Source organism: Fundulus heteroclitus, chromosome 3 (genome assembly GCF_011125445.2).
Source record: "Fundulus heteroclitus isolate FHET01 chromosome 3, MU-UCD_Fhet_4.1, whole genome shotgun sequence".
NCBI lineage: Eukaryota > Metazoa > Chordata > Actinopteri > Cyprinodontiformes > Fundulidae > Fundulus > Fundulus heteroclitus.
In genome coordinates, this window is record NC_046363.1 from 24,156,534 (window position 1) to 24,181,801 (window position 25,268).

Below are 25,268 nucleotides of genomic sequence, written 5' to 3' on the forward strand. Positions count from 1 at the left end.
TTCAATCTTAACAACGTAAATTGAAGCTCATATGTCCTAAACATCACAACGGCTAGATTAAAGGGAGATCTTTTATCTGGGCGGGAGTCTCCAGCAGTGACGAACAACGGCGTGATGCTGCTGCTTCATATGCATTGTCCCACTTCTTCTTACTTTTCTCTCTGACCATGGCACAGGTAAGTGTGGACAAAATATCAACATAGATGTTGTCTCTGAGTTAAGAGTTTTTGACTGTTGTGCTAAAAAGATGCAAGATGCTTTCAAAGGAGGAACCCAAGAGTTTTAAAGGGGCTGCAACTACAAACACAGCCCTAACGGATCAATTTTGAGAACAGATTTAGATAAATTTTGTCTTTAAACGGTGAAAAAAGGAAAATATGTAAATGAGATTACCTGTTTGGGGAATTTGAGAGTTGAACAGAAATAAACTAGTTGGTAAAGGCCAGGCTGGAAATATTACCCCATGACATTAACGATTACCTCTTCTTGGAGAATTATGATGTATATACCTTTTAATCTGATTCTTGACACAATTGTGATAAATAAATGAAAAATAAGTGAAAAAAGTCTCTTTTGGTGCTGAAAACGTAGTTCAGATTGTTTAGGTGGTGAAAGGTAAACATGAATTAATTAATTTTATTCCAGGGGAACCAAATTTAGAACCGGTTCTTGTTAAATGTGAACAGGCACAACACTTGTTTTGCAATTTTATAATGGATGTTTGTATTTTTGCATTTTTTTAAATGTTAATTTGAGTTTAAGTCTGCAAAGTAGACGTCGTATACAATATATAGTTTTGCATACAGTATTGTTTTTTTTTTATATTATCCTCATCAAATAAACTTAAATGAGGAACATTGTGAATGGTGATGTATGTTAACTTCTTCAAACATGACAACGTTTTTGTTTTCCATAGTGATTGTGTTGCTCTATGCATTTCTCTTTAAACAATAACTTGGATGTTTGTGTTTTTTGGGGATATTCAAGTCCAGCAGGATACTTGTCCACATTCCAGTTTTCTTGTTTTCCATCTTTAAAGCTGGTTTTTAAACTTTGCATTGTTGTTGTTCACAGTCGTGGAATATTCCTCCTCTGCAACGCAACTAGGTGTCTCCTTTCCAGCCGGTATTATGGTCTATCAATCTACTTTGAAATCAGAAAAGTTCTGAAAGGATCTAAAATCTATCCAGTGACAAAAGCACGATCATAATAAAGATTAAACGACAGGCATGTAGATTTTTATTTTCTCTCAGTATTAACCTCTTGAATTATTATTATGGGGCTGAATATGTGGTAAAACCTTCAGTTTGCCTTTTCTGCTTATAAGCTTTGAGCTAAGGGGTGATTTTGAACCTTTCTTTCCAACACAACAACCAGTAATCAACAACACAATTCATCTCATTTCACGGCACCTTCGATGTCAGGAATCTGACTTCAAAAACAACAAATACAAAGTTTTTAACAACCTGTTGTTCTTTCTGTTTCCTCCCCTGTATAATCAGCCAGTTCAGTCTCACTGATTTTTAGGTCCTCTGCCATGTTTCCCCGGTTCTGGTCATCATCTTGTCGTGTTCCTGGTTCCTATTTTCCCTGCCAGCTTGTAAGCCTTTGTTTTCATCATCTGATAAAATCACTCTTCTCTACAACATGTGGCTTCCCAGCTCATGTCTGTGCTATGGCCCTGATGCCAACAGCACAAATATGGCAATGCAAAACCTTACAAATTTGCAGCTGAAAAAGAGGAACAGATGTGCAACATAACATAACATAACATAACATAACATACCATAGTATAGTGCAACATAACATCCACAAACATAGCAGTCATGGTTACTGGGGTACTACATCAATTTACAAGGTGCATAGGATTAAAGCCATCAATTCTTATACATCGTCCATTGGGTCCATTTTTCCCTTTTTGTCACAAAATCATTTTCTCTTATTGTGAGGCGATAGGTCATTCTCTCTCATTATTGCCTTTTTCCCCCCATGTTATCAACAGTATGTTGGTTAAACGTCTTTTTCCATGACACAGTTGCTCAACCTTCCCAGACACAGAATTTCACATTCTCTGGGTATGACATATTCATACATGTCTTTTATTATGTTTGCTTCATTTTTCCAGAATGAGTTAGGGTTGTGACACTCCCAGAAGGAGTGTGTATGAAAAACTGGGGACTTTTTGTCTTTTAAAGATTATTCAAAAAACCATTTGGGCAGGCTGAGTGGGATTTATTGGTGGATTAAATTGCATCACAGATGTTTCATAAATTCTTTTTTAAAGTAAAGCAAACCTTCTATTTTTTCATTTGAGCTTATTTTGAATATAGCCCCCCCAGTCTAATATCTGTGACTGCTCATGAAGATCAGCTGTTCTTGACAGAGCATAGAAATAAGATTAAACTGAAAAAAAAAAAAAACATGACATGTAGTTTGTGACACTAAATAAAACTCACTTTGCAAATAGCAGGAGAAAAGCAATTTATTTATAAAGCAAAATGAATTTTGCAAAATTAAAGTTCATGCGAGCTTTAACATTGACATTAAATCAGACAAAACGTTTGCTATTTTAGGTTATTTAGGATAAGTAAAGTTAGTTTTATTTGCTTAATTCACAATGACATTGAGATTTCTTTCCTATTACTTTCTTCAGATTCTGAACTTTACATACATTACAGTAAGATTACTTTGCTACAGATTCAACTGGTAATACAGTAAGTGAACCAGAGTGTATAAATAATACCTTCCGCGATTTCTACAAATCTTTATACACACCACAGATAAATCCATCAGAGAAGGATATTAAGCAATTTCTGGATAAAATTACACTTCCTAAATTATCAGATAACCAAAGAATGACACTGGATTCCCCGCTGACAACAGCTGAAACCCAGGAAGCTCTTAAAAGCATGCCTAATAAAAAGGCTCCAGGTCCAGATGGATTCCCCACTGAGTTTTATAAAGAGTTCTGGAATATTCTAGCCCCAACGTTCCACAGAATGTTGCAGGAAATACAGGAAAAAGGTAGATTTCCAGCTAATATGAACTCTGCCACCATCAGCCTTCTGCTCAAGCCAGACAAAGATCCTGTGTTGCCCACTAGTTATCGTCCCATATCCTTAATTAATGTGGATATTAAGATAATCTGTAAAGCTTTAGCAAAAAGATTAGACAAAGTAACTCCTCTCATAATACATCCAGATCAAACTGGTTTCATCAGAGGAAGGCAGTCATCCACAAATACACGCCGATTACTTAATTTAATTGATTATTCCTACAGTAAAAACATTAAAACCAATATATTGTCTTTAGACGCAGAAAAAGCATTTGATAGAGTAAATTGGAAATTTTTATTCGCTACTCTTCATAAATTCGGTTTTGGCGATTTATTCATAAACTGGTTAAAAATTCTATACAATTCTCCAACAGCCTGTGTCAGGACAAATAATCAAATATCTTCCAGTTTTTGTCTACAGAGGGGCACCAGGCAAGGATGCCCTCTTTCTCCATCACTTTTTGCCATCTTTATAGAACCTCTAGCAGCAACAATCAGACAAACAAAAGCTGTAAAAGGTATAAAATGCATGAAAATAGAGCACAAGATTAGTTTGTACGCGGATGATGTATTACTTTATCTCCAGCATTCAAATAATTCTCTTTTACAAGTAATTAGAATACTAGAATCTTTCTCCAAAGTATCAGATTACTCGTTAAACTGGTCTAAATCTACGGTACTGTCAATTAATTGCTCTCTCGAAAACTCCCTAAATTTACAAATGCAATCAGGAAATATTAAATATTTAGGTATTACTGTGTCGAATAAATTAACAGATTTACTTAAACTTAACCATGCCCCACTTTTAAACAGGATAGAAGAGGACCTTGAAAGATGGAAATCGCTTCCAATCACACTTATGGGTAGGGTAGCTTCAATAAAAATGATGGTCCTACCTAGAATTAATTATTTATTTTCAATGGTCCCCAATAAACCATCATCTGACTGGTTTAAATCTCTAGACTCTGCCATTTCTAGATTTCTTTGGAAAGATAAACCCCCACGTATTAGCTTAAAGACAATACAGAAGACTAAAGACAGGGGAGGATTAGATCTGCCTAACTTCCATAACTATTACTTAGCAAATAGGCTACAATACATCTCTAAATGGATAAAAAATAGTCTTTTAGATGAGCCTTGGTTAGATATAGAACAGGAAATGTGCAATAATATCATGATTTCAGATCTGCCGTTTATAAGCTCAAATATAAAACGGCATACATGCTTCAAATATATCAACATTAGTTCTACTCTGACAGCATGGTGGGAGTTCCTCAAAATGACAAAGTCATCCCTTATCCCATGCAGTCGTACACCTATCTGGAATAACCCTGATATCCTACAAAATAATAAAATGATAAATTTTACATACTGGAAGAATAAAGGTATTAAATATCTGGAACATCTACTTGACGGAACCGAGTTCATCAATTTTGCTAAACTAAATATGCAATATGGCATTAGTAAAAATAAATTCTTGGAATATGAACAACTTAAATCTATAATTAAAAATAAATATAAGCATATTAATGGTGGTTTACAAGTCCCAACTAATATAATAGAGTTCTTAGATTTAACCCCCCCCAAACTACTGTCTAAATCATACAGGACACTGACTAAAATAGATGATTCGATATCTCTTCCTATAATGAAATGGGAAAAAGATTTATCTGGCACCTTTGAACAAAATTTCTGGGCTCAGACATGTCTAAGAACTTTCAAATTGACTAGAAACACCAACTTACAACTAATACAATACAAAATCCTTCACAGAGTACATTACACAGGACAAAGATTATTCAAGATGGGTCTGGCACAATCTAATATCTGCCCACACTGCATAGGCAATCATCCTGATAATTATTTTCATGCGTTATGGTTATGCACACCAGTCCAGAGGTTCTGGACACAGATATGTAAGGACTTATCAAGGTGCTTGAGCTGTAAGATTACACCATCCCCATCAGTTTGCCTGCTCGGTAATTTTGAGGAAAGTCCTCTGAAAAAAGAAATAGTTTACATGGTTTTTACTGCTTTATGCATCGCAAAGAAAACTATCCTCATGAATTGGAAAAGTAAACAAAATCTCAGTATCAATCAGTATAGAGACCTTTTGTTGGATCATATTAATCTAGAGACAGCATCTGCTTCCACATCTGATTGGTCTTTTTGGGCTCCTCTGATCAACACCATCACTTAGTGGAATAGGGGGCGGTGGGTTGCTTCCTGCAGGGCGCAGTGGCTGGATGGAGGGGTTCCTGGGGCCCTGGGGGCACTTGGAGTAGGGCGCCTGGTGGATCCGGCTCCGGGGTCTGTTGCCCCCATCTGGGAGGAGTTTGGGAGGCCTACGGGTGGCCTACAGCAGCCGCTTGCGGCGCTCTTTGGGAGCTGCGTGTTGACGGACGTGGGTTACTGACCTGGTAGCTGTGCTGCCGCTGGGTGGGGCCGGGGTGGGTCTGGGGGTCTGGGGTCCCTGGGGCGCGCCGCCCTCGGGCGCGGGCCCCGGCGGGGCCTCGGGGGTTCCGGTTCCGGGGGGTGTGCCGCTTTTGGTGTGGGCCGGCGCGCGCCCGGGTGTCCGCCCCTGCACGGGGCCTCTGGTGCGCTGGGGGGCCTCGGGGCCCGTTGAGCTGGTAGGGGGGCATGGTCATTAACACCTCTGGGCAGATGCTCTTCTCCTTTATTGGAAAGGCACTCTGCCAGTGGGGGGAGGGGGAAAGGAGGGGGAGTAGGGATCTACCCAGCCTGGATGTCTACTGTCGAATGTATGGTGAGTTGTTTGAACGTTAATGTTGGGGAGGGATTAAATCCACGGGTGGGGGGGGGGGGGGGTGGGGGGGGGTTGACGTTCTGGTGGACTTGTGTCCGGCCCCCTGTCCCGGTCCTGGTCCGTGTCGTCTTCCGGTGCGGGTTTCACCTGGGGGGTGGGGTTGGGGTGGCTCGTGCGGGCCGGCTGGCCAGGGTCCCCCCCTCTTATTATTATTATTATTATTATTATTATTATTATTATTATTATTATTTATTTATTTATTTATTTATTTATTTATGTATTTATTTATTTATTTATTTATTTATTAATTTTATTTATTTAGTTTAAGTAGGCTTGGTGGGTGGGCTGGGGGGGGCTTAGGTGTTGGTCCTGGTGGGTGGTTGGCTGGCGGGCCCTGCGGCCTCTCCCTGGCCCCCGGGCTACGGTGGTGCCGCTGGCGAGGCCCCCTTCTCTAGGTGGGGCTTTCGGGGAGCGGGGGTGCCTATTGGAGTCAGTAGGGGAGCTGGCTCCCTGGGTTGGCTTCCCAGTCATTTGCTCCCCATCCCCGGACTCCTCCCTCTGCCTGCTCCATCACGCCGCCACACATGTAGGTCATGAGGGAGGGGGCGTTACTGGAGGTTGCCACTTTCTGGTGACGCCCCTCTCCCCAATTTTATTTTGCATCTTAGACACTTTCACTTCAAACATTTTTCACATCACACACTCATATAGGCCATGGTAGGGGGGGGGGTGGGGGGAAGACGTCTGGGAGGGGGCTTATGTTGTGTGGGCCTCACCTCGGACGGCTCCCTTCACCTCCTCTCCCACTTAGACATTGAGGGTTCTGGGCAGTCACACGGAGGGGGTGCGCTGGCAACAGCTTCCTTCCGAAAGGGGGGTGGGCTGTGCCGTGCATCCCCTTCGGCGCTCCCAGTTTTTAAACGCACTTGAGAACAACATGCAACAACACAACATTTGAGCAGGCGTAGGGAGGGTCGGGGTCTTCTGCACACCCCCGTTCTCCGATGGAGGCAAGGAGTCTGGGGCCTGGAGGAGGTGCGGGCCACTGTGTCCGGGGTCTTGGCGGGGGGCTGCGGTGTGCAGCCAGCGGCCTGCCAGGTCTGGGGCTGATGCCTCCGCTCCCCCCAGGGGACGGGGGGCAGGGATGGCAAGGGCAAGGTGGGGGGAGGGAGTGGGTTTATTAGGTATTTAGGGGGAGGGGGGGGCTCTGGCCGGGTGGCTCGTGCGGGTCGTGTTGGCCCGCCCTCTTGGGGGGGCCCGGTCCGGGGGGCGTCTGGTCGGGGGCCGGGGCCGGGGGTCGGGCACAAGCAGTCGTATAGTCGATTTGGGGTGACCCTCCCCCCTTTGGTCAGTGTTGGATGTGAGTGTTATGTGGGAATGTGTGTACAGCGTCTTTTTTTTTGTGTGTGTGGCGAGTGGGGCACAAGGGAGGGATGGGGTGAATGAGTTTTTTTTTTTTTTTTTTTCGTTTTTTTTCAGGTATGGGTGTGGTCCGCTCCCTCTCCCAAGAACATCTCAAGTCTCCGATAGGTGCGGAGCCCATCCCCCCACGTCCTGCCCTCCTCCACTTCGTTGGCGGGCGCCTTGGCCCCCTGGCGCATTAGTTGGCTTCGGGTTTGGGGCGGGTTCCCGGGCGTGCGCCGGCCCGCTCCTGGCGGCCTCTTCGCGGGGCCTGGCCCCCCGGGGGGCGGCCGGGGCCCTCGTCGCGGGGGCGGGGCGCCCCTGGGGCCTCTGGCCCTCAGGGCCCATGGCCGGGACCACTTCAGCGGGGCTGGCTGCCGGCGTAGCCCACGGGCTCGTCTCCGCGGCTCTTGAGGGCGTCGGCATTGCGGTGGCTGGGGGATTTCCTCGGGGTCGTCTCTGCTCCTTCCTTGGGGGGGGGTTGCAGATATCCTGTGTCGGCCCCTCCTGGGCGACCTGCTTTAGGGGCCCCTTTTAGGGTTACGGGTCCCCTGACGCCTGCCTCTGTGCTCGGGGAAGGTGGCTCTTTGGTTCTCCACAATCACTATCAAGCTATTTCTGGATAATCTTCACCTAAACTAGTGCACTTTCACATCTCCCACTGGTGCTGGGTCCCAGGTATTAAGTGTTCACTTATATACAGTAATCTTATAATTTATTTATTTATTTATTTATGTTGTGTCACTTTCTTTTTTCAAATATCACATTACACATGTCAGCTTACATAATAATATATATGATTTAGCAATGGCATCTAGGTGTTATTCGAGTGTATCTGTTGCTTTATGTCTATTCGTTGTGCTGTTCTTTTTGTGTCTCTTTCCAGGTGATGGAGCAGACAGAGGACATTTTATCATTCTCTTCGTTTTATCTCCTCTTTCTTTCACCTCTACTCTTTTTCTTTTCTTTCACTTTTTGTTCTTCCTTTACTCTCCCATTGTCATGTCCATATAATTTGAAATTCTCCTTGCAGGAATCATAATAAACAAAACAAAAAAAAAAAAAAAAAAAAAGAAAAAAAAAAAAAAAAAAAAAAAAAAAAAGATTACTTTGCTTTTAAACAATTCGGGGAAGCCCAGACAATGGCGTTTCAAAAGACCTGGTAGGCTAAATTACAACATTTGAGCTAAAAAGAGGCAAACCTGTGCGTGTATTTTAAAGCAGTACCTGAAATTCTGCTTCTTTATGTGACATCATTGGAAAATCAAGCGAAGTCAGGCATCAAGCAAGCTTTCAGGAAGAGCATTGTGTATCTTAACAAGACTGTTTTATCCTTGGATGAGATAAACTGGTTTTGATCGGAAAATGTGCAAATCGATCCTTTTTTTTTTTTTTTACATTTTATTTATCAATTTATTAATTTTTTTCTATTTTCTTCTTATTATTTTGTTATTGAGATATACTTACGTATTTATTATTACCCATTTATTTATTTATTTGTAATGAGGGTTGCTATTCTTTAAATTTTGTTCAGCTTTCTTGCACAATGATAATAAGACTTCCAAAAAAAGGTAAAAAACAAAGCAACTGGACTTGTTTTCCGTAGTTGAAGACGTTTTCGCTTCCTCTCCCGGAAGCGAAACGTCTTCAACTACGGAAAACAAGTCCAGTTGCTTTGTTTTTTACCTTTTTTTGGAATGACCATGACCTGGATGACTGAGAATCTTCACCAGCAATGATAATAAGAGAAATTCTGGTTCTGTTTCATCACGAAGATGAGAGTCTGATGAGAGAGTGTAATTATTCAGAGTGAAACGTGTCTTGTACTGGTCTGAATGGTCACTCAGCAAAGAAGAAGCCATTACTCTAAAAGCAATATAAAGAACAAAGTACACAGTTTGCAATTGTTCTCAGTGACAAAGGCTTCCATTTTGGGAGAAACGTCCTTTGACCTGAGGAAAATACAGTTGAAGTATTTGGCCATAATGTCCATTGTTACTTTTGGATGAAAAAGGGAGAAGCTCGCAGACTTGAGAACACCATCCCAACTGTGACGTACGGCGGTGGCAGCATCATGGGGTGTCTCGCTCTAGGAGGGGCAGGTGCGTTTCACAAAATAGATTAAATCATGAGGAGGAAAAGGTTATGTGTGAAAAGATTGAAGCAACATCAGCTTGTAAAAATAAATCAACCAAAAGTACAATGATCGTAATCATAGTGCTAAATCAGATACAAAGTCATGGTTTTGAAGCGGCCATCACAAAGGTGCAGATCTTAGTCTCACAGGAAATCATGACCAGAGGAGAAAAGGTGTTTGCGAGGAAAGAGGCCTTCAAACCTGACTCAGTTACACCAGCGCTGCCCGGATGAATGGGCCAAACATCAAGAAAGCCATTGTTGTTGAGTTAGGCTTGGTAATCCTAATTTAAAACAGACAAATTCTCATCAGATTTCATGTCAGGCAGTGAAACTAATGCTGATTTTATGCAGTGCATGTGAGTATCTGGTTTCAATTAGTGAATCAAAAGAACTGTTAAACCTTTATCGTCTCCATTTCGCAAATGCGATTGAATCCAGGACTACATTTAGTTTTTAACCATTTCAAAGTGTTTGTTTATTTCACGCATGTAAAAACAAATGCGTCCACTGGCCCACTGCAAATACTCCCAACCGGACAACTCACAAGTAAGAATGCTGTTGAGCGCATTTGTTGCATTCCCTCGGAGGTGAAACCAGCCCTGACCGGCTCCGGGGGAGGTCAGATGTTTGCCACTGAGGGCGGCCGCTCAGGGACCAGCAGCGACTGGTCGACCGTGGAGTGCCACAGACAGATGAAGGGAGTTTGCTCCTGTCCTCTTAGAAACAGGCTCAGCAGCAGAAGGAAAACCTCCCCCTGTTTCTCCCGTGAGGATCAACTTTCTGCAAACCAAGACCCGCTGTGCCCTCTCCACCCTGACCCCCGCAACATCTCTAAATTTAGACCCCCGGAGACACAGGAACAAACCCGATGTTATTTCAGTATCCCCCCATCCGATTAACACATCAGAAGGGGATTTCATGCGCTACATCACCGCTTTAAGACAAAACCACCACATGCATGGTCACAGTTTAGAGCCATCTGCTCTATGTCTGGTTTCACTGTTCGCCTTTAAATTCCTCAGCCATCTCCGTTCTTCTCTGTTTCACTCAAGAATGTGTTTACCGCCGGCTGGACACAGCCTCTCTTTCCCCCACTCATTACATAAGAACACATTAGTGTCAAAGTTTGGTTATATAACTCAGTTCTCAGTAGAAAAGCCGTCATAATGTCACACTGTGGCTTGCACCTAAAGTTTATGCCAGAGAACTGTTTTTTTTTTTTTTTTTTTTACAGAGAAGGATGTTTAAAGCGTGTGTGGAGGGGAAATCCTCGTGTATTCAGAGGGGAACATTGTTATTGTAATTCAGCTCTAGTCCTCCAGTCATTCGTGCTCTATGCTGTGAAATGATCGCAGAAGGCCAAAATAAACAAACTTAAACCAGGGCTCCTGGAGAGACAGCCTTCTACGCTGGTAATGATTTTGGGGGCTAGCGTGGTCATTTTTTTGAAATTGTGGGATCATAAATGATGATCCACGTGGCCCTTTTCTTTATCTTGCTCTGTGTGAATCTGTAAAGCACACGCTATATTGCTTCTGATTAAAGCTTGCGTCTGACTCTTCTCTAAAACGTTCAGGACATTATAAACAAGGGCAGCATAAGAACCATAAAGGACTACTAAAACTGAAATAAATCCTGCACAATTCAACATCACCAATACTTTGGTGAAATACTTTTTTATTTAAGGTACACCATTCTTCTGGAGTTCACACCTGCCATTAATCATTGTGAATCTGAATAAACAGTCCTTTAGCCAGTCTAGATAGCTTATGGAGTTAAAAACAACCACAAAAAATATATGAATGCATTGCACTAACTGTATGGGACTCCTTTCTTCCATTATTTTATGTTTATATTCCATGCACACATTCTCGCTTTTCACACTGGGAGCAGTGGACAGATGCAGCATCTCCAATCAATTATTGTGGACAAACTGGAGTCGAAAGTTATGAAAATATGTCACGCGTGCATCGCTCAGCACAGGTCTGCAGTGTGACTCGGGAGGAAATTGAGTCTCGCCAGTTTACGCACAGCCTGCAGCTCAAACAAAGTTTGCTACGGAGGCCGTAAAATTCCTGTGTTTTGATGAGTTTGGGTTTAAAGGCTGATTCAGACAGAGAAGTCGGTTTCACGAAGGACACTGATAAAAAGCAAAAATGTAACAGGTACTGAGCTTACTGTCACAGTATGAGCCAGTCTGCATAAAAGCTGCTAAATCCTGAAGTCTGATCTCGTTTCTCCAAAATTAATTAAAAATGAACGAGATGGAAGTTGATCAGTGAGGCTGCCAAGAAGCCATCAGGAAAACTGAATGAGCTGTAGGGATTTATTTTGCCGGCTGCGTCTCCAGTATCCGTTCCTTGGACTAAGAAGACAGAAACCTTACCTTGCAACGAAAAGTTACAGGTCTGGCTAAGTCTCATGGGAGATTTTATTATGGTCTCATGAAACTAAACTTTAACTTCTGGGCCTAAACTTCAGAAAAAAAAAATAACTTTTCCGCAAAAACAACAAAATCTCTGTACATTGGAAAAAGAACATCACATTTCTCATAGTAAATAAGTATATTTCATTCTGACAGAACCATTTTGTTTTTGTTTTTCTCAGAAGAGAGTTCACAGCCGGACTATAATAACATGTTGATTGAAGTGTGAACAAAACAAGCTCCTCTTTTAACTCCTGCTGCTGCAAAAAAAAGAAAAGAAATCGGTCTGATATGTTATCCTCTAATAAACGACATATGAGATAAGATAAGACGTGATAAGAAATCCTTTATTGTCCCACACTGGGGAAATTCGGGTGTGAAAATGGCAAACACGAACACAGTTACACACAATTACTATCAGTGAAAAAAGGAAGAAAAAAATAGTCTAATCTAAAATATGTTCCAAAGAAATGCCAAGAATAGAATAGAAAAAGTAAATACCAGAGTAAATAATAAATATTGCACAGTGGAAAATATTTAACAGAGGAAAAGACGGCAGTCTTTTTACATAACACACCATAATACCATATGCAATGAGCATGATAATGCAACAGCATCCAGAATTAGCTACGGTGCTTTGCAAGTTTCTGTTAGCGTCTGGGAAACAGCGTAAATGATTAATGATCAGAAGCCGTGCAACTATTAGCATGATGTAAACAGTTATTGAGTCTGATTGGGACCCAAAACCTTCACGTGTCTTTTAGAAGATTTTTTTTCTTTTGCAGCATCACAGTGAGCGTAGTGATGCTTCATGATCAACAAAAGTATTATTTAATGAGAGCAAAATGGAAGTTTTAAATGTCCTAGCCAGGGTCCAGATAATCTGTGTGGGGTCACTTGAAGAGGGCCGTGGACAAAAGACAACCTCGCAATCTGTTTAAATTTCAAGAAATTCAGCAAGAGTAGGCAAATGTTGCTAAATCAAAATGTTGAGGATAATGAGTCTCCTGCTTTCAAAGTTGCAATAAAAAAAAAATACAGTTCAAGAGACAAAATGGAGGCGGAAAACAAATAACCGCTCTGCACACGGATGAAATGGAAACCTTTTAATTCCTTTGAATAGATTGGGAGGAATTTTAATTCAGAGAGCAGGGATCTGCTCAGATGTCTGCAGTAAAGATGCCGTTATAACACACGTCAAAAACAAAGGAACACGTCACAATGTAAAGAAGTTGCAGGCAGGTATTGCTGTAGCACCCCATGTGAAATTGTCTGTAAACTGTTTAAGGCCTAAATCTAATGGCTCTAACATACTCTGTGTTATATAGCAGTAGGAAAAGACCAGAAGCTGTCAGAGGGAGACTGTTATTCCACGAGCAAGAAGCAGCAATCCACAGACAGCTGGGAAATTTTATTTTATTTCATTATCAATCCTCAAATAAATCATAAAAAATAGGCATACAGGACTGCTGGACGCAGTATGACCCGGTTATTGCCATAAATGCTAACTTACTCTCGGTCATAAAATCTGTATAGGACGTCAGGATACAGCATCCCAAAGGAAGCCGGATCAGGATGACTGGTCCTGAATAAATGGGTGGTAGTCTTTAAAAAGCTGATCTCTATCTATTCGTGGTTCTCATTCCTGCACGTAAGACAGGTAAAAATGGACAGTGCATGAACTAAAAAGTCGCTGTTTTTTAAAAAGCTGTTGCAAACATAGTATTAGTTTAAAGAGGTGCAACCAAATAGTTGCCCCTTTCTGAAAAAAAATCACCCCAACAGATTTTTTGTTTCACAGATCTGTTGTGCAGAATAAACATCTTGACACAAATACCTGGTGTTTTAACAGGAATGAGCATATTATTAAAAAGCACTTTTATTTAAGTAACTCAATTCACTAAGTGAAACACAATATAAAGAATATTTACATGCAGACGGATGCTTTCAAGCCTCTATTTCTGCTATTTAGGAGGATTTTCCACGTACAGCTAATGAAAACGCAACATTTAAGATAAGAACATTACATCAGACCAATTAAAAAAAGATTTAACAGAAACGTGGGCTTAATGAAATGATAACTCCTGTTTAAAGGTTTTATCTTTAAAATTAACTTTTAATCTGACCAAAAAAAAAAAAAAAAAAACGAGCTTCATCAAATGCATTTTCCAAATTAATTGAATTTGACTTCCATTCTATTTCCAGGTGCCGTACGCTGCATTCACGCTCTGCATGCTGGTGAATGTGTGCAATCCGATGGACCAACGATGTCTCAGCACGCGGATCAATCAGCGCTAAAATACAATTTCTGATTGGCCGTCAGCAGGCCGCAGGGCCGACTTGAAATTGGGTCAGCGAGGACCTGAGCAGGCCCTGCCAGTTTCCCAGACGTGCCACGGACACGACGCCTGATGACAAATGTTTGGAGCGCAGTCAGGAATTTACACATGTAGTACAGTTTCCAGGAATCAAAAATAGCCCTTTGACGTATGCACATTTGGAAACTGAGAAGCAGATCCAAAAAGCCGCACTTATCGGTAACAGTGAAATTAGGGCAACGCACGCTCACAGCAGGGGCTCCTATCGGCACCTGCTTGGCTAACTGGAAGTGTGCAGCATCCGTCCTGTAACCACTTATGAGTAGTATGTTTATAGCCGGAGGATGAGGAGAGCCCACTTCCCCTGCCCATCCTTACGACCTTCTACAGAAGCACCATAGAGAGCATTCTGACCAGCTGTCTCTCTGTGTGGTGTGGAGACTGCAGTGCTGCTGACTGGAAAAACGTGAGGAGAGTGGTGAGGACAGCAGAAGGGATCATCGGGGCTCCTCTTCCCTCCATCAAGGACATTTCATCTCAGCGCTGCGTGTCCCGTGCCCGTAACATCATCGGGGACCCCTCACACCCCCACCATGGACTGTTCTCCCTGCTGCCTTCTGGGAAGAGGTTCCGCAGCTTCCGCTGCAGGTCCACCAGGTTCAGCAAAAACTTTTTCCCTGTTGCCATCAGACTGTTGAACTGCTGAAACTGCTGAAGCCACAAATGGACTCTGAACTGCTGAAGCCGAAAAACGCAAAATGGACTCTGCACCACATCCGCATATTGCACATTTGCACATATGCCATCAGACCGTTGAACTGCAGAAAAGTTGAACTCTGAACTGCTGAAGACACAAAATGGACACTGAAATTTATTTAGTGAGATTTACTGCATTTTACGGTGATTTTCCAAGCTGTATGAAAACGAAATTTCGTTCTGTACGCACTCTGTGCATGCAGGATGACAAATAAAGTTATCTAAGTCTAAGTCTAAGTCTATTTATCATTTATCATAAAAAAATGTTTTTTAAAAAATATTCACCTGTACACTGTGACTTCTCTTGCATTGTCTACATTTAAATTGCTTACTTTTAAATCACTGCTGCACCTCATACTGTAAATTCAATTCTTCTGCAATTTCACGAGCTGTATGCTACGAAATTTCGTTCTGTACGCACTCTGTGCATACAGAATGACAAATAAAGTTGTCTAAGTCTAAGTCTAAGTCTATCATTTACCTGTGACTAACCATGTCTGGTTCAGTCTCACTTTTCACACTCCGTTGTCCGTCCGTCCGTTGTCTTCCGCTTATCCGGGGTCGGGTCGCGGGGGTAGCAGCTTCAGTAGGGAGGCCCAGACGTCCCTCTCCCCAGCCACTTGGGCCAGCTCCTCAGGAGGAATCCCAAGGCGTTCCCAGGCCAGCCGGGAGACATAGTCTCTCCAGCGTGTCCTGGGTCTTCCCCTGGGTCTCCTCCCGGTGGGACATGCCCGGAACACCTCTCCAGGGAGGCGTCCAGGAGGCATCCTGACCAGATGCCCGAGCCACCTCAACTGGCTCCTCTCGACGTGGAGGAGCAGCGGCTCTACTCTGAGTCCTCCCCGGATGACTGAGCTCCTCACCCTATCTCTAAGGGAGAGCCCAGACACACTACGGAGAAAACTCATTTCAGCCGCTTGTATCCGGGATCTCGTTCTTTCGGTCACGACCCAAAGCTCGTGACCATAGATGAGGGTAGGAACGTAGATCGACCGGTAAATCGAGAGCTTCGCCTTTTGGCTCAGCTCTCTCTTCACCACAACGGATCGGTACAGCGCCCGCTTCACAGCAGACGCTGCACCAATCCGCCTGTCGATCTCCCGCTCCATCTTCCCCTCATTCGTGAACAAGACCCCAAGATACTTGAACTCCTCCACTAGGGGCAGGACATCCTCCCCAACCCGGAGAAGGCACTCTACCCTTTTCCGGTTCAAGACCATGGTCTCGGATTTGGAGGCACTGATTTTCATCCCGGCCGCTTCGCACTCGGCTGCGAACCGCTCCAGTGAGAGCTGTAGATCACGCCCTGATGAAGCCAATAGGACCACGTCATCCGCGAATAGCAGAGACGCAATCCTAAGGCCACCAAAGCGGATCCCCTCAACACCTTGGCTGCGCCTAGAAATTCTGTCCATAAAAGTTATGAACAGAATCGGTGACAAAGGGCAGCCTTGGCGGAGTCCAACTCTCACCGGAAACGAGTCCGACTTACTGCCGGCAATGCGGACCAGACTCTGACACCGGTCGTACAGAGACCTGACAGCCCTTATTAAAGGGTCCGGTACTCCATACTCCCGGAGTACCCCCCACAGGATCCCCCGGGGGACACGGTCGAATGCCTTCTCCAGATCCACAAAGCACATGTAGACTGGTTGGGCAAACTCCCATGCCCCCTCAAGAATCCTGCTGAGGGTGTAGAGCTGGTCCAGTGTTCCACGACCAGGACGAAAACCACACTGCTCTTCCTGAATCCGAGATTCGACTATCCGACGGACCCTCCTTTCCAGAACCCCTGAATAGACCTTACCAGGGAGGCTTAAGAGTGTGATTCCTCTGTAGTTGGAACACACCCTCCGGTCCCCCTTTTTAAATAGGGGGACCACCACCCCAGTCTGCCAATCCAGGGGAACCGCCCCCGATGTCCACGCAATGTTGCAGAGCCGCGTTAACCAACACAGCCCCACAACATCCAGAGCCTTAAGGTACTCAGGGCGAATCTCATCCACCCCCGGAGCCTTGCCACCGAGGAGCTTTTTAACAACCTCGGCAACCTCAGCACCAGAGATGGGAGAACCCGACCCAGAGTCCTCAGGCTCTGCTTCCTCAATGGAAGACGTGTTGGTGGGATTAAGGAGGTCTTCGAAGTATTCCGCCCACCGACGCACGACGTCCCGAGTCGAGGTCAGCAGCACACCACCCCCACTGTAAACAGTGTTGGTACTGCACTGCTTCCCCCTCCTGAGACGCCGGATGGTGGACCAGAATCGCTTCGAAGCCTTTTTGTGAAGCTTCAGCTTTGAAGCTGAGTGTGAAGCTTTTCACACTCAGACCTGATTAAAGCCGGACCTGTAAAATCAAGAAATTGATTAAAGAGAACCTGTCTGACGACATGAAGTAGGCTAAAAGTTCCCAAAAAGCAAAACATTAAGCCCCAGAGTAAGGAAATTTTTTTTTTTTATTTGAAAATGGCAAACCAGTTTAAGGTTGTGGGTCTCCACTCACTCGCCATCATTAACCAAAAAAAAAGAAACGAAAGAGAAACTGGGCTAAAATGACGTCCATATGAAAGCTACAAGGCCAAACTCACCAGTGTCCACAAAAGACCGTCATCTCGATGATCCTCAAGGCTTTTGGGTCAATATTAGTGTACTGATGAGACTAAAATGGAACATTTTGTAAGGTGTGCGTCTTGTTACATCTGACACAAAACTAACACAGCATTTAGAGAACATCAAGCCTGCAGTAAAACATGGTGGTGGGTCGTGTGATGGACTTAGGCTGCTCTGCTTCTTCAGGCTCTGGGCGACCCGCCGTAATCGATGACTTTCTGAATTGCGCCGTCTTCCAGAAAATGTCGGGGGAAAACATCGGGCCATCCGTTCGGGACCCTAAGCTCACGCATGCTTGGGTCATGCAGCAGGGCAAATATCTGAGTCTAGAAATCCAATCCCAGCTGAGTCTTAAATAGGCTGTTGAGGCTCAAAAGTGTGGCTGAATTACAAAGATTGCTGCAAAGAAGAGTGGGGGAAAAAGGTTCCTGGAGTCCACGGCCATGTAAAAACCTAATTGGCTTTTAACCCAAATACTAGATTGCAGTCGTTGCCGCCAATGGTGGCACAACCACTTATTAGGTTAGGTTACTTTTCACACTTGGCTTAGGTGGCTAACATGAGCCAACATCCATGAACCAGTGAAAGCCGCAGCACTCCTGTTCCAAGATGATTTAATGGCAAGACAAAACGTAGTAAAACACAACTCTGAAGGCCTTCCCGTTCAAACCCTAGTCCTTGATGAGAAGAGTTAATTGCATCCTGGCACACACCTTATTTAAACACCTATGATTCCCATTCACAGTTGTATGAATGAGCGTCCCAGACACACCAGTCACGAGCGGCCCTCATGCTGGGCCTCGCATGCTATATTTATAAGCTGTCTGAAGGGAGCTTGAATGCGGCGCCTCGTGCGTCAAGAGTCTTAAATTGAGCAGCAGAGTGGTTGAAGTATCAGTCCAGAGGGTCGAGTTTGCTGCGGACGGTCGACTAAAACCTCCTCCAGATGACTCTGACTCAAGAGCGACCGATGACTTATGCCAAAATGAAGGGCCTTGTGACTTTTATATCAGGTAGATGGCCATTTTAAAAACTTCACTTGAAAAGTACTTTTTTTTTATAAGAAAATGTGTTGAATCTATAGCTATACATATGTATATATCTTGGATCTATAGTTATACATATGTATATATCTTGGATTTTTAGTTATACATTTGTAGATATATACATGTGTATATATAGTATTGACTTATATATGTATATATTTATATTACTTTGTGTTCAATGTTGTAAATATATATATATATATTTGTATATCTGGCGCGTGTAACAAAAGTAATTTCCCTCTGGGATTATTAAAGTATGCCTGATTCTGAATAGATGATTCCACAACACAATATACAGCTCGTATTGGATGTTTTAATTTGCTATGTCAATGATAAACTAGTTTATTGAAAATTTGTCACTTTAAATGACCTAGTAACTCCATAAAACTGTTATATTTCGCTTTATAATGACTGTGATCTCAACTGAAAAACGCTGTCAGACAACAGCAGACTCCACTCAGCATGTTCACTCTTATGTAATGGACTAACTCCACCCTCCTCTTCGTGTCCTCCTCTGACTGTCCTACAGATGTGCTAAAAGAGAAAAAAGTTGGCTTCAATGAATTCTTACACAAACTCGTTTCCACCCAGAAACCCTGCCAACAGTAAGTTAGCAAAATAAAAAATAAAAAAAGAGCTTTTTTAGCTTTGTGTCCAGCCCTTGGAATCCAAATCTAAACCGAGCTCTGCTTGACCTCCTCCCGATTGAAGGCTGGACACCCAGAAGCTGCTGCAGAGACGGAGCAAGCTGAGGAGACAGAAGGAGCAGGAAGCTTCCTCGGTGAGTTCAGATCTGCTGGAGGAGCTTTAGGAGACGCTGCCACGGTGTTGACAGGTGGATGAAACCCAATCCCTCCTTCTGATCGCCCCCCCCCCTCTGTGTCTTTTTTTTTTTTTTTTTTTTTGCAGAGCCCAGTGAACACAGCAGCCTCTCAGTGAGTCACACCCCCGCACTGTTGTACTCCTTGACACGAGAAAAGTTTTTGCTTCACGTTACAGAGCAACCCTTTCTTTTATAGCAGTCAATTGAGAAGCACAGTGAAGGTCCATGGGAGGCTCCCCTAATTGGCTCCCAACCTTGTGAGCCCACGTTGCACAGGTTAAGGCATTAGCAATTACGAGGGCTTTCTGAAAAACAAACAAACAAACAAACAAACAACAACAAAAAAACAAGCCAGGGCTACCTTATTTTGTCGCCACATTATATATTTAGATTTATTAATCTTTACGTATACTTGTCTTACAAGCATTTATGCATTTCTTGTTACTTACTATTTGCTCTCGTTGTCTTGATCAGGGTGAAACCATCAGACTTCGACTACCTCAAAGTTATTGGCACAGGAAGCTTTGGAAAGGTATTTTTATTTTGTCATTCGCCTACACGTTTTTATGAATCTATAAAAAGCTGTGAAATAATAAATAAAACGAAACAATATATGACAGGTGTTGCTGGCCAGACACAGACAACAAGGAGGTTACTACGCAGTTAAGGTTCTGGACAAGCAGATGATCATCAGGAGGAAAGAGGTCCGTCCTTGTCTGTCGTTTCTCCGTCTGAGTCGTTTTTATTTTCTTCTGTCTAAACGTAATTCTGGTTTATGTCTCTGCAGCAGAGCCACGTGATGGTTGAAAGGAGCGTACTGCTGAAGGGACTAAAGCATCCATTCCTGGTGGGGCTCCACTTCTCCTTCCAGACACCAAAGACGCTCTACTTTGTCCTGGACTTTGTAAACGGAGGAGAGGTGTGTGGGTCGAAAAAGAAAAAAAAAACACTGTGCAAACTCACGGCGATAGATCTGTGTGTAGGGAAGCCCTTCATAGTGTTTCATTCCTTCTTTCTTTCAGCTGTTTTACCACCTGCAGAGAGAGGGTTCATTTCCAGAACCCCGAGCTGCTTTCTATGCTGCAGAGATAGCTGCTGCGCTCGGCTACCTTCACTCTCTGAGCGTCGTTTACAGGTGCGCACACAAAACACGGCTTCAAATTACTCCCTCAGGGCTTCTGCAAGCTATGCAATAATTATTAGACTTTTGTGCATTATGCAAAATAACTTACTTAATTATTAGCTTATATCTTCTTGCTTAAAAGTGAAATTCAGCTTTGTTCTCTGAGTGTGTTGTTGGTTACTTCATGCATGAGACATGTGCCTTCACACCTACAGGTTACCTTCAAATAGTATGCCATAACATTTCGTAACAGCTATACTTGATAGGACAACTACTGAAACGCCTGATTTCAAGACAATCAATAATTTACCAAAAAAAAAAAAAAAAATCATGTCCATGTGGAAACTGTGTGGTTCAGTCAGGAAAACTTTTTCAGAGAAATTAATCTCCATCTTTAAAGGGGACATATCATTATTTTTAGTGCCTTCCTTTTCACATTTAAATCACTCAGTTGTGGTCCATATAAAGTGGAACTACAGTGCTTTGGTCTGAATTCTTTGTTATTGTTGCCCCACAGCCCCTCTTTTGCTCCGTTCTGAGGTGTGCCTGTGAGCAACTCGTTTTGGTGCTGTCTCTTTAAATCTAAAGGAGGCACTCCGCCTCGTATGGCCATTTTTGTAGTATGCTGGGGGACAGTATGATTAATTGTGGGGATTAATACACGTAACGACCAAACATTTTCACTTATCCACTTGTACTTTTACCCTCCTTCAGCTTAGAGTACAAAATCAGGGTGGAAATTTAAAATAAAAATGCCACTTATGGGAAACTGGCAAGCCGGAAATCCATGACCTTGTTCAGCAGTTCTGCAGCAAATACTGTGAAGTAATTGTTCAAAATAATGTAACAGGGGATACAGAAAACCGAATAACTTGAAAAGTATGACTCAAAAAGTATATAAAGATATTTATGCAGCTCCTGGAGAGACTAAATTGAACTTTTCTGTACTCCTAGGGACTCGAAGTACTTAACAAAATGTAGTTAAGGGCAAAAAAGTGGATTTTACATGATATGTCCCCTTTAATCTTTAGACAGGGGTTTAAGGGCTTCATAGTTTTGTCAGGCCGTAATATCACCAAAATGTCTCAATTAGAACTACAAATATGTAAATTTTTGAGTGTTTCTCACAAATTATAAACATATATCAGTGAAAGAAGTATTGAATGAACAAAGGGAGAAATAACTAAATATAAACTGGGTCTATCAGTAGTTAATTCACTGTCTTGTATGAGAAATCTGGTCTTATTTAAGACTTTTTTAAGGCCCACAATTGATTAGATTAGATTAGATTAGATTAGATTAGATTAGATTAGATTTGATTAGATTACATTACATTACATTACATTACATTAGATTCAACTTTATTGTCATTACACAGGTACAGGTACAAGGGAACAAAATGCAGTTTAGGTCTAACCAGAAGTGCCATAGCAGCAAGTTCAGGATAAACAATGGTTCCATAAGTACAGGACATGGGTTTTTACTGAATAAATATAGAGATGAATACTATTATAAACAGGGTTTTACTGATAGATTTGTCCTATGAGTATAATATATAAGTAACTATATTGTGAATGTACATGTGGATATTACTAGAAATAGAGTTTTACAGACATGTACAATAGCGTAATATACAGATATTTGTTATTATAACAGAGTTTACATGTACTATGAATAGATGTACAGATGGCTATTACTATAGGCAGAATTGTGAGCATGATGTACAGGTAGCTATTACTATAAAATTAATAAATAAAGTTTGAACAGAAGCTATTTAAGTTAAAGTGCAGTGGAAGGTAACCTTTAAGAGTTTTTAGTAGTTGTAGACTAAACCGACATTTCTGACCCTTGTATTTCTGTACAGAGATCTAAAACCAGAAAACATCCTGCTGGACAGCAAGGGTCACGTGATGCTAACAGACTTCGGGCTTTGCAAGGAAGGCGTGGCTGTTGGTGGGACCACACACACCTTCTGTGGGACCCCAGAGTACCTGGCTCCAGAGGTTCTCCTGGGCCAGCCTTACAGCCAAGCTGTGGACTGGTGGGGACTTGGAGCTGTGCTGTTTGAGATGCTCTCTGGACTGGTGAGTCTCATTGGACCAAACCATGTCCTGCAGCTTCCTCTCCCGCATCTTGATCTCAACGTGTCGCCCCCCCCCCCCCATGTTCTGCTTCCCAGCCTCCGTTTTACAGCCGCAGCAGACTAGAGATGCTAGAAAACATCCTCTACTCTCCTCTGCGGCTGCCCAGCGGCCTCTCTAAAGGTGCCCGCTCACTGCTGAAGGGCTTGTTGGAAAGAAACATCTCCAAACGCTTAGGCCAGAGGCGTGACGTCGTAAGTGCACACTCACATTAGAGGCTGACGCCAACCACGAGTGAAAAGACACGTGACCACAGGAGTTAATTTCTGTTGTTTTCTCAGGAGGAGCTGAAGGAGCATCGCTTCTTCGCCTCCATCAACTGGGACGACCTCGTAGCCAGAAAAGTTACGCCTCCGTTCGTCCCTAAAGTGGTACGAATAAATCAGAAAATTGTCTGAAACACAGTTTCAGCCGGCCGGCATCTGTTTGGCTCTGACTCTTGTTTTTTCTCCCTTTCTAGACCAGTCCTTGTGACGTATGCTACATCGCTCCTGAGTTCACGCTGCAGCCGGTCCCTGCCTCCGTGAACGAGAGGGTGGAAGCAGCCGCAGCCAGCGCAGCGTTCCCTGGCTTCTCCTTCATGAACCCCGCGGAGTACGGGGCAGCAGAGGCAGTGTCATAACGCCACCAAGTCCTCCGGGAGTGTGATTGTTGAAAATTATTTATTTTTAAGTTGTATAATAATAACATGTCTATTTTTTTGTACCTGAAAAGAATAAACTAACCCTGACATGGCAGGGTTACAGCATGCTGCGCTTGAATAAATGGTGATATGTCTTAAAATTTGAGCTGATTCCACACAACCTGTTTATTCGTGACCATTTCAGAAGTCCTTTACATATTTGTGTATATTAAATATGAAAAACACAACAGTGAGCAGGTTTATTTTACAAAATGTTTATAGCCTTTATTGCACAGCTCCCATTTTACAAATACATTCACTTGTTACAATGATACCTTACTGGCTTTCTTAATACTGCATACACGAGAGCAGAACCAAAGTGCATTGCAAGCACATTACGGAAAGCTTTTCTAAGTAGCAGGTATTTGAAAAAAAAGTAAAAAAAAAATAAAAAATAATTATATATATATATATATATATATATATATATATATATATATATATATATATATATATATATATATATATATATATATATATATGCGCACTGCTTTTACCTTGTTTGTGTTGTTGTTACAAACAAAACAAAAGAAAAAGTCCCAGACGGTTTACGGGTGCATCTTGACCCTTTATAATATCTTCAAAAAGGGAGATTAATTCAGAAAGATAAAAGTGAAAATTAAAGTGTATATTTTAAAGATTTTGGCTTACTAACAAAAAAAACTATATTTGGTTTCCCAGAACACTAAAACTTGTAAAAAAACAAAAATAAAAGACAATTTTCAGTACATGAATGTAATGTCATGGAAATGTAATGTCATGGTCTGAAGACAGCTGATTTGAGTCTTTTACGTCCTACACTATTCTCATAGCGCTGTTTCAAAGTATATTAATGGAAAGTTTTAGTGGAAGGCAAATCTCATGCGAGTTTGAGGAGGATCCACAGGGAGTGGACTGTGGCTGGAGTCAGCGCTTCAAAAAGCCACCACAGACATGAAAATAAATGTAGGACGTGAGCTACAGCGGTCAGTCTTGTCTGCTGGCTGGTTAAAGAGGAAAAAAGGACTGGACTACTAGCATGAACTGGCTACTGGTCTCAAGGTACACCAAGGTTTTTTTGCATTTTCTGTCAAATTTGTCCCAGGATCTCAGTTCTTTTAATGACATACCAGAGAAACTGGTTCTGCAACTCGAACTTTTCTCTGGCTATAAGGAGACAACACAGTGCTTCCTTCCCCCACTTGTTGCTGCACCCTGCTAGTTCGCAGCCTTTAAAAAGCTCCCCCCCCCCCCCCTCCTTTACAAGAAAGAGTATGTTTGGAAATAAATACAGTCGCAAAAAGCATGGACTGCCATGGTGTGGAAACTGAAGGTTTCTGAAAATAATCAAAGAAAATCTTGTAATTTAAGAATCACTATTCAAGTAGCTGCAGAAATAATTGCTCATCTTTTAAATATACTTAGTTCCAGGTAAACATAAAACCAGTGTATTTTTTTCTCTCCAGGTCCAAAGCCCTCAGTTTACATGAAAATAAATGTTTCATGAACGTTTCTTTTGGAAATCAATGTCCCAGCGTCTGAGGACGAGTGGAGAGATGCAGAATCTAAGTTCTCTGGGGCCCAGATTGATGTTTTCACTGCTGTAGTTTTATCAAGTCAGGACAGCTATCTGCCAGAAAATGTTCCAGTACTTCATGGGTCCCTCTGCTGACCAGGAGATTCTGATTTCATTCTCAGGAGGACTTGGCACCTCCCTACACTGCCAGTGAGGTAATTCATGTGCGTTTGTGTGTGAGTACTTGCACTTGCAGCTGAGTGAGAACAGTTTTTGATAATTTTCCCAGTAAAGCAGGAGGACTTTGATGTAAAATTTGTTTTAGTCCTCACTTTTCTTCTGGCCTTGGAGTTAGGTTTAGGACTATGGAGTCAATAAAGTTTAGTCTAGGGTTAGGGATATACTGGTAAAGGTTTTGGTTAGGGCATAGAAAGGGTTGAAAATAAATGGAAGTCAAGGAACGGTCCTCACTTTGTATTTAGAACAAG

At 42.6% G+C, this 25,268-nt stretch overlaps 1 protein-coding gene across 2 annotated transcripts; it reads left to right on the plus strand.

Moving 5' to 3' along the window:
* The first annotated feature begins 18,331 nt into the window (after positions 1-18,331).
* On the plus strand, positions 18,332-23,391 carry sgk2b (serum/glucocorticoid regulated kinase 2b). Of its 2 annotated transcripts, none has more exons than XM_012849335.3 (12): positions 18,332-18,483; positions 19,046-19,121; positions 19,228-19,297; positions 19,426-19,451; positions 19,814-19,871; positions 19,960-20,043; positions 20,127-20,258; positions 20,362-20,474; positions 22,327-22,546; positions 22,642-22,797; positions 22,885-22,974; positions 23,064-23,391. In XM_012849335.3, the coding sequence occupies exons 1-12, from the start codon at positions 18,417-18,419 to the stop codon at positions 23,223-23,225; spliced, it is 1,254 nt and encodes a 417-aa protein (XP_012704789.2). In that variant the 5' UTR covers positions 18,332-18,416; the 3' UTR covers positions 23,226-23,391. The 2 variants fall into 2 exon arrangements, with proteins under 2 accessions (XP_012704789.2, XP_021164520.2); XM_021308845.2 differs by lacking the exon at positions 18,332-18,483 and adding an exon at positions 19,536-19,615 and having other exon boundaries at positions 19,098-19,121.
* The last annotated feature ends 1,877 nt before the right edge of the window (positions 23,392-25,268 follow it).

Coding starts and splice junctions, on each gene's coding strand:
- sgk2b (XM_012849335.3), top strand. CDS start 18,417: ATGACTCTGACTCAAGAGCGACCGATGACTTATGCCAAAATGAAGGGC. Junction 19,298..19,425: donor AGGAGCAGGAAGCTTCCTCG/GTGAGTTCAGAT, acceptor TTTTTTTTGCAG/AGCCCAGTGAACACAGCAGC. Junction 19,452..19,813: donor GTGAACACAGCAGCCTCTCA/GTGAGTCACACC, acceptor TGTCTTGATCAG/GGTGAAACCATCAGACTTCG.